The sequence below is a fragment of the Fopius arisanus genome, unplaced genomic scaffold (genome assembly GCF_000806365.1).
Source record: "Fopius arisanus strain USDA-PBARC FA_bdor unplaced genomic scaffold, ASM80636v1 scaffold00080, whole genome shotgun sequence".
NCBI lineage: Eukaryota > Metazoa > Arthropoda > Insecta > Hymenoptera > Braconidae > Fopius > Fopius arisanus.
In genome coordinates, this window is record NW_011887819.1 from 1,767 (window position 1) to 10,421 (window position 8,655).

At 39.0% G+C, this 8,655-nt stretch overlaps 1 protein-coding gene across 1 annotated transcript in view; it reads right to left on the minus strand.

The window, feature by feature from the left end:
* Positions 1-1,630: 1,630 nt before the first annotated feature.
* Positions 1,631-8,655, minus strand: part of LOC105270191 (dynein heavy chain 5, axonemal-like) — a gene marked incomplete at its 3' end in the record, with an annotated part of 42,675 nt that continues 35,650 nt past the window's right edge. The window contains exons 8-11 of the mRNA XM_011310976.1: positions 8,178-8,423; positions 7,356-8,124; positions 7,104-7,280; positions 1,631-2,014 (exon numbers count right to left, since the gene is read on the minus strand). Of these exons, the coding sequence (XP_011309278.1) occupies positions 1,631-2,014; positions 7,104-7,280; positions 7,356-8,124; positions 8,178-8,423 (1,576 nt within the window). The remainder of the gene's footprint in view (positions 2,015-7,103; positions 7,281-7,355; positions 8,125-8,177; positions 8,424-8,655) is intronic.

Genomic DNA, 8,655 nt, shown 5'->3' on the forward strand with positions numbered 1-8,655 from the left:
CATAATCATAACCTTTCCACATGAAGAGGAATGTCCACACAAACTTACTGATCTCGTATTAGTAAATGTGGGATGTTGCTAATGATAATGATAATGTGGGATAGTGTACTAATGAAAAGTCATGTGAAATTTATAAAAAATTACTGCAGTTCCCCGGAATATTTACTGCGCAGGGCAACCAAATTTACTGATCTGATCTTCACTTTTCTCTGAACTTCATTCAATGTTGTTAAATGCACTGCTAAAAATCTGAAATATTGATGGAAGCAGCAGATTTAATAATTCTTTCATTCTTTTTCATATCAGTGATTGATTTTCCATAGGATCTCTTCTAACTTTTAGTGGACTGTTCATTACTTTTTCAATGACGGAGTTGGGAAATTTCACTGGATTGAACCGTAATATTAAAGGGTAGATCGCAATGCTCCACATTCGCTGCACAGTTCGGTAAGTTTTAAAGTGATTCTCGTGTGAATTTTCAATGGACATTTCTCTCCGTGTATGTTGGAGAGCTGAAGAAATTCCTCTTAAGCAGTGCAAGGATGAAAGAGAAGATTGAATTGCACGCTCCAGTGAGTTCCATAAAATCTAACACTGTTGGTTCTTGTCAGCCTCAAAACGTGAAATAAAATCAGTAATGGACCCGAGCGGACGGGTTCGTTAATAGGGATAGATCACTCGTAGATAATTAGAAATGAATATCTGTCAGGGAGAATCAATTCCTTTAGCAATTGAATTATTTATTTAAATAAATGAAGTCTTTTGTCTGATTCCGCAGGTATCAGGCCTTATAAGTTACAAGAAGGTGACTTAACGAATCGTCGTATTACTAATTGACTGTGTCTGACAAATTGACTAACTGACCCAGTAGCAACGAATTCATGAATTTATATTTCATCCTGGATACGGTTGCAATATGTGTTTTCTCTTTGTTTTACACATGACGACGTATCGGGTGACGTCCCAGGTGCCATAGCCGTTGACCGCGCAAAGTGCTGACGCTGCACCCCAGTGATTCACATTATGACGAATATACGTGGACTTAATCGATAAATATTCGGGTTAATTTATATTTCAACATTAACATTCTCTGACTCGACATTATATGTTTTGGATAATATGTACCACTTCGTGTGTCCTAGATATTATCTAGATCAATGAGAAATTAATTAATTCTATTTCATAATTAATGATATTTCTGGGGCATAACATCTCTATGACAAAAATAATAGGATCGGTTTCTCATGTTTTTCTTGTTTATTCTGGTAATTTATTATTCAGTAATTCAATAAAAATTGTAATGATGATTAATTCCACAGTATTATGACTATTGTGACTACTTTTTTTTTAGATTGCGCAGATATTTTAGGTATGTATTACTACTGGAAAGTTTGTCTGGAGAATTTTCGAAAGGCAATGAGACACCTAAATTCATAAATATTCGAATGCATCTGAATTTAAAATGCAAGCTGTATCAGTTTTCGCTACATTAAGCGTAAAGCTGGGAGCATTACGAAAGTTTTCGCATAAAACTAATGCAATAAAATACGGAATATCAATGCTACTTGTTCGGAAATCATCGAAAATTCAAATTCTTACAAAATGACAACCAATAAAAAATTATAAAAACCTTGAGTGGTAAAACGTCCTTGTTGATTTCATAAAAAGCGGCCATTGAAATTGTCCATTGCAGTAATCCAGCTACATTACCACATGCTTGTTTCGCAGCTTCATAGGTGTACAACTCATATTGTGCGTACGGTCTCATCAGATCTACTGTTTCGGCATTTATATTATCTTTCGGGAAATTTTGAAGATGATACAGAAATCTTGTGTCTGCCATGACTTTCAAAGCTTCTGACCATGATGGCGTTAAGAATTGGCGATCATAATCTGGTGTCACTGAATTCAGTTTTCGTCCGAAGAGAATTAGCACACAATCCATGATCAGAGTGATAAGGTACGGAGGTTTCCCCAATTTTCGAATAGTAGAAATATCTGCTGCTTTTATCGTCTGAAAATTGAACCAACAATTAAATAACTATATAAACCGTCCATCAAAAATATTTCCTCCCTTCCTGATCATAGAAACGCGCAATTTTAAATAAACAGTAATTGAGACACTAGGCGATGAAGTCATTTCATTCTGATATATCATTGCCTAATATACACCTGTTATCTGGTTAATTTCAAGCAGGTCAAGAGTTTGTAAATCGTCCCAATAGTAATACTCTATAGATGAGTATCACTTACGAAAAAGAAACTAAAAACATAAATGATTCAAAAAAATGTGGGTTTCGGTGTAAGTTGAGAGAATTAATAATGTTAGAACAGTCGATTCAGCGTATAGAAAATGAAACAGATTCAGTCACAGCAGTTCAACGTGGTTTACACCATGGAAGTCGGAACGTAAGTGTCTTCTTCGACAGTTGTAATAATAGTCGTCAGGATGAAGGTGTCCTAATTATCGCGGATTACATCGAAGATCTCCTGCGACTAGGATAGTGCGATATACATCATCGGTATATAATTTTGTTGCTAAGCCGAGATTAAAACAATGTGTTAGGGTAGTAGAGAATGAACCGATATTAAAATAAATGTAAATATACAAGTAGCTTCGAAACAAAAAATAATATGACTGAAAACGCATCACCTCAGTCAGAAGCAGTTTCTGCAAGGGAATTCCCTGCGATTTCTTTTTTATTTTTCATTTTCATTTTTCTATTTTTCTGAGATTTATTGAAAACTGTCGATCGGATTGGGATAAGAAAATATCGCGTTTGTCCGTTACATCATGATTTATCCTTTCACAAAGGTTCATCCCGATACACCAATTTTTATAACTTTTCACTAGAATTTATTGATTTTTTATTAAATTTTAGTGAACAGTTGGAAAAATTAGTGTATCGGGGTGAAACTTTATGAAAGAGTCAATCATGATGGACCGGACAAATGCAATATTTTCATATCCCAATCCGATTGATAGTTGTCAATAAATCTCAGAAAAACGGGAAAAATAACAAAATACCAGCAAAACATCCTTAATGCTTCTGTGACGAGGAATCACCATCAAGAATCAGTGTGTATGCAGACGATATTTTCAGTAGTTCAATAACGGAAATAAAATACTTGTCCGAAATTCGGGGGTGGAACGATAACGTTACCCAAGAATTCGGAGCGAATAATTGGTGGATAAATGATCGTTGTTGAGAAAATGAATATAACTCTCATAACAATTCTGAAAACTGACGATGAGAAAAGGGCTGGGAAAGCCTTAGCAGCTAAGAATGAGTGCACTGAGACTTACTGACTCCCCTGATAAAAAACCGTTATATTGACGAACGCAGAAAAATTTACATCCACCATCTTAAAATTCCTACAATCGCTGGACAAACAAACCAAGTCAGGCCTGGATAAGGCTTACGGCAGTCCTTGGGAAAAGAGGCTGCTTGAATGTGATTGAAAAAATAGAATTACTTATTTTTTAGTTTATACATCTATTAGAGTAACAGAAATATGGTTCTGAATTGTTCAAACAAAACACGAAATTGAATAGTTTCTATTTCTCATATACTGGAGTAAAATGTATTATTCGAACAGATTTTGGAGCGATATGAACGATGCTCGGGCACTCATCGAAGTAGTCATCGCCGTGCTGATATCTGAGGTCTTCAAGGAGGGGCCTGACGTCCTCAGGGCAGCACCACCCCAAGATAAATACTTCTTTCTAAAAGCTAGTAATATCAAACGATTCATCGACTCTGTTCATCGCCAGCTGTACAAATTGCTGACGGAGATCGAGCTGGGAAACCGCTGATTCAGCCTACTGCTCAAGGAAATGTTTCCTTGCTGGAAACAGAGCCTCTGAAGAACTTCTTCGCAGTAGATGGCTAGCGCTGCTGCCTGACCTTGTGTGAAAAATTCTCAAGTCTGTCGAGAACAACAGTACTCTGGACCAACTAACCGATGCACAGACAGTGCCACGGAGAACTAATGTGTTACACGACGCCAACCACAGCCAACCAGACAGTGACGCTATCGCCCAGGTCATGGCAGCTGGCCATACCAACAGGCCACCATGGTCACGATTATATCAACAGTCTAACTACAATCCGGCATTGGAGCACGCATTCGGTGCCGGTGTGCGGCGCTCGCATTCTAAAGCAAAAACACGTCTGGCCAGGTATTCAAAAGGATGTTCGAGACTGGTCTGGAAACTTTTTGGCCTGTCAGCGCTCCAAGATCTTGCGACACAATCGGCTGATCCCCAAACACATCGACGTGCCTGACACACGCTCCAACCACGTTCACCTAGACCTCATAAAGCTCCCAACCATTAAGCATCTCAGATATTGTCTCACGGTCATCGATCGCTTCACGAGATAGCCAGTTGCCATTCCTCTGCATATGATATGACACTGTCTACACCGTCTTCTACGCACACTGGATTGCCTAATACGGTACGCCACTCACCATCACCACTGATCGAGGCTCGCAGTTGGAATCTGCACTATTGAGAGCATTGGCAAGCCTAGTAAGAGCCCATCGCATCAGGACCACACCGTACCACCGGCAATCGAACGGGCTGGTTGAGCGATGGCATCGCACTCTCATTGCAGCATTGATGTGCAGTAAGACTGTACCCAGGCCTAAAGAACTACCCAGGATTCTCCCAGATTTGCGCACTAGCTACAAGGAAGACCTGAATGTTTCTCCGGTGGACTCGCTCTATGGCCGAGGCCTACGTGTTCCAGAAGCTCATGAAGTTATGGAGATAGATGGGACCGAGAAAATGGTATCGGTGAAAAGACTGAAACCAGCATACATTGTTAAAGATGACCGGATCCAACAGCGAACTTCTCAGCAGGCTGAGAAACGCAACGACAATGAAGCATCGTTCTCCAGCACCAACGAAGCCCTTCGCACAACCTCCAGGAAGAGGAAAACTGTCTCGTTCCCTTCGCACCCTGCGAAGGTGCCAAGGGGGAGAGTGGATGCGGCGACTCCGTGATCACCTAGTACCAGCGCGGCAAGTGGTGCACCAGCACCACGCATGCGCAAGCAAATTCTAGTAAATCATAAGGAACAACTCCACACATGCAGTGACTCTATTGAAAACAATTGGATTGTACTAATTGTTGATTATTATTAGTTCTATTGAATAAAAATATATTGTTGACAATAATTGTGGAGACTTGTACATCCTGGGGAAAACAAGGCAGGCGGCTAAACACTTAGTGTCACTAGCTCCGAAGCATTTAATCCACCGGAATTATCGTTACAGTGGGGCAACAGTTTCATGGACAAGAGCGCCATAGTTTTTCCCCAAAGCAAAACGACACCATCAGAGGATCCCACCATGTGCAATCTACACGTTCGAAGGTAGGGGAATTTTGTTGATCAATGCTAGCACCGCTGGTTGCTGAAGGCTGATATCCCTCCCGGCTTGCGAGTGCAATTATCCTATTCAATAATCGGATCGAACAGCGTTTTCTACGCTGTACCGTATTCACTCTCCTATAGAATATAGGAATGGCATAGGACACCAAAGGATAAACCATCTCCGTATAGGCGGGTGCTCTATTAGCAACCTCCCACTCATGGGTACACGTTGAAAAATTCGATTCAATGGAGAATCGAATATACAACTTTCAGAACACCAGGCTCGACCCTAGCCACAGACCTACCGACGTCGGTTTCTCTCACATTTTCTTTTCTTATTTTTACAGAGCCTTTCAATTTTTGGAAAGATCCCGAGCATCGCGAGATGCCTCGGGGAATTAAACGGGGTTTCACGTTTTGAGGAAGTTGCTACCGTTAACTGGGCAAGGGATGTTCGCCGCCGTTTCTTTCATTAATACAACCAGCGGATTTTGAGGACCGTTCATAGAGTTTTATTTTTGTTTTTGAAGGACATTTTAGCCATGAATCTACCGCTCTCTCCACAACCTAGTACACGGAGTACCGCAAGCATCCGTAACCTCTCCCTTTACCCCTTCGCTAAACTGGGTTTGAGTACATTTTAGAATTCCGTTTCTGGTTTTACTTTAGATTTAAGTTTCGAGTTGTTAATTCCTCGACGTAGGAAAATTAGCTGCGTCCGGCAACCTTTTTGGTCCCCATTTAATTTTGTTTTGTATAGGCGAGGAGGCAATAGGGAGGAAAGGATGGGTATTTTCATGTAGCGTGAAAATGTCACGTCACACTGTACTGGACTACAGATGACGAGTTCGTCTGAAACTTCATCCCATCCCAAGTTTTTGATATCAATAATCCAGCGGCCAACTTAGAGTCAACCGGAGAAATGACCTTGAATTTTTCTTTCCAGTCAAGCATCTTATTCTTCGTTATAAATATATGGTATTCCATATCAACTCTTGAAGTTTCAACTTTCATAGTTCTTGACTTGTTTACAAATTCATTCCTCCATTCACCATGTAACTATAACATCCCGTATTTGTTAACTTTAACATTTAATGAACCATTTTGTTCCAATCGAACTTCAGATTTTTTTGAGACTTCATTTACGGCTTGCAGTAATGAGTTGCACAAAAAATTGTGAAGACAAAAATATTCAGTTTCTAAGCAAAGAGTTTAAAACATTTAGCAATTTTTTAATTAATCATCATTACGATGCTTTAAAAGCAAAAAAATTAATTTTCAACTCAAGAACGAGATTATTATGAAAAATCCACTTTGAATTTGGATCAAATTTTCACTGCTCAAAATACAATATTTTCCGATGATTCTGGCGCCAAACGCATCATTGGATCTCAAAAGGGGATTTTTGAATGAAATTTAGGAAAAAAAAATTTGTTGGAAATTGGAAGTTTTTCGAGGAACTGTTCTTATATATGTATTTTCGATGAGGAATTATATCATCCACAACTATTGACATCATGAGAAAGTATAGGAACTCCTATACTATCATGAGATTAGTGAAACTTGTTGAAGTTCAGGAGTTGAAACTTCAGCAGTTAACATGGATTATAAATGGTTCTTTCCATAAAACGTTACTCGTTTCCATGATCTGGCTAGAGCAGATAGTCTTGTTCGAAAATTTTTGAATGATTTCATCATTGAAGGTGTATACAAGAACATACCTGGAGTGCTGCTTCCGCAGCTAATAGAGCTGGTTCAGCTACTTTTAGTTGCTCCTCTGCATTTGCTTTGTCTTCAGATATCAATGTCAATAAGGTCTCAGCTTCATCCTTCGATTTTTGCACTTTAGCTTTCACGGCTTCTGCTTCTCTTTTCTTTTCATCCACTCTTTCGAGAATCTGTACATCGTATATCAAAATAACATTACTACATCAAATAAATTATTACATATGAATTATCGAAAAAATATTTACAGCCTCCACTTGGACGTTTTTGACGGCAATCTCTTCTTGATTGCGCTCTAATACTTTACGTAAGCCTTCCACTTGCTCTGCTGCATCGATAAGTTTATGGAGACCATTTGTCATTCTAGAAGAAAGTATGTTGATGTTCTTCAGTTGATGGCTGTAGATAGTTTTGTAACCGCTCAGAAATGAAAGAAAAGATTTGGCTGTAACATATGTTTGGCGTCGAAAGCGATTAAAATATTCTGTGCAGACATTTCTAACATCGTCGTGAATTTCAGCCATTGTTTCTATCAATTCATTCTTAATTTCCTGAGTAGTAGCCAACTCATAAGTACCCAGGAAATGTTTGCTCACAGCACATAAGGCATCCATTGGCCATTTACTGAACCAATTCATTGTGCATCCTGAGATTAAGCCAGGAAATTTCAAAGCTCTGGAACGAAATTTCCCACCGACTGGTGAAAAGCATAATACAACATGCAAATTATTCCGGGCTTGTGAAATAAAATAATCATAAAGATTATCTTGTGTTGGTGGAATCTTCGGATCAGTAGTTCTCATAGCCGGTATCAAACTTAACAATAATTCATCGAGCTCCGCTTTAGGAAAAAGATTTGCAATTTCTCCGACGCTCAGCACATTATTCATGTACTCTAGAAATGACTCTTCTTTTATTTCATTGTCGCTTAATATGAATGTTAAGCCAGATTTTCCAGTAACAGCTTTATGATATAGCTTTTTCAAGTCTTCCAATAAGCTGCTAACGTTGTAACTCCTGAAGAAGGAAATCATTAAAGCTTGTTTTCAAACAGGAGAGTGCAACTATACCTTGATAGCACAATTTGAAAAAAATCGTATCCAGCAATAAATGATGCTAGTCGCGTCAAACTTTGCTTGCCAGAACCTCCCACACCTACAAGAAGAGCATTACCACGCGCCATCCCAAGAATTCGTGATATTCGCAGAAGGTGAATCAGCGCATCATGAAAGAAAACTAGGTCAAGCTTAATGCCACGAATGCATTCATTGAATTGTTCCATTTTTTCATAAACTTTTGACACCACGAACTGATACCTGCGAAGAATAAAATTTTCACAATCGGCTGCTTTTCTTAAATTCCATTGAAACGCCCTTGTTGGTACATACAGGCGGAATTCGAATTAACAATAAATGTCTAGTTCTGTACCAGGTTGTACGTTGGATTATGAAGTATGTTGGATTATGAAGAGAGGCTATCAATGTGCACGTCGGTGCGTTGTACGCAATGCATATAGATGATAGAGGTTAGAAAAATAATCCCATATCA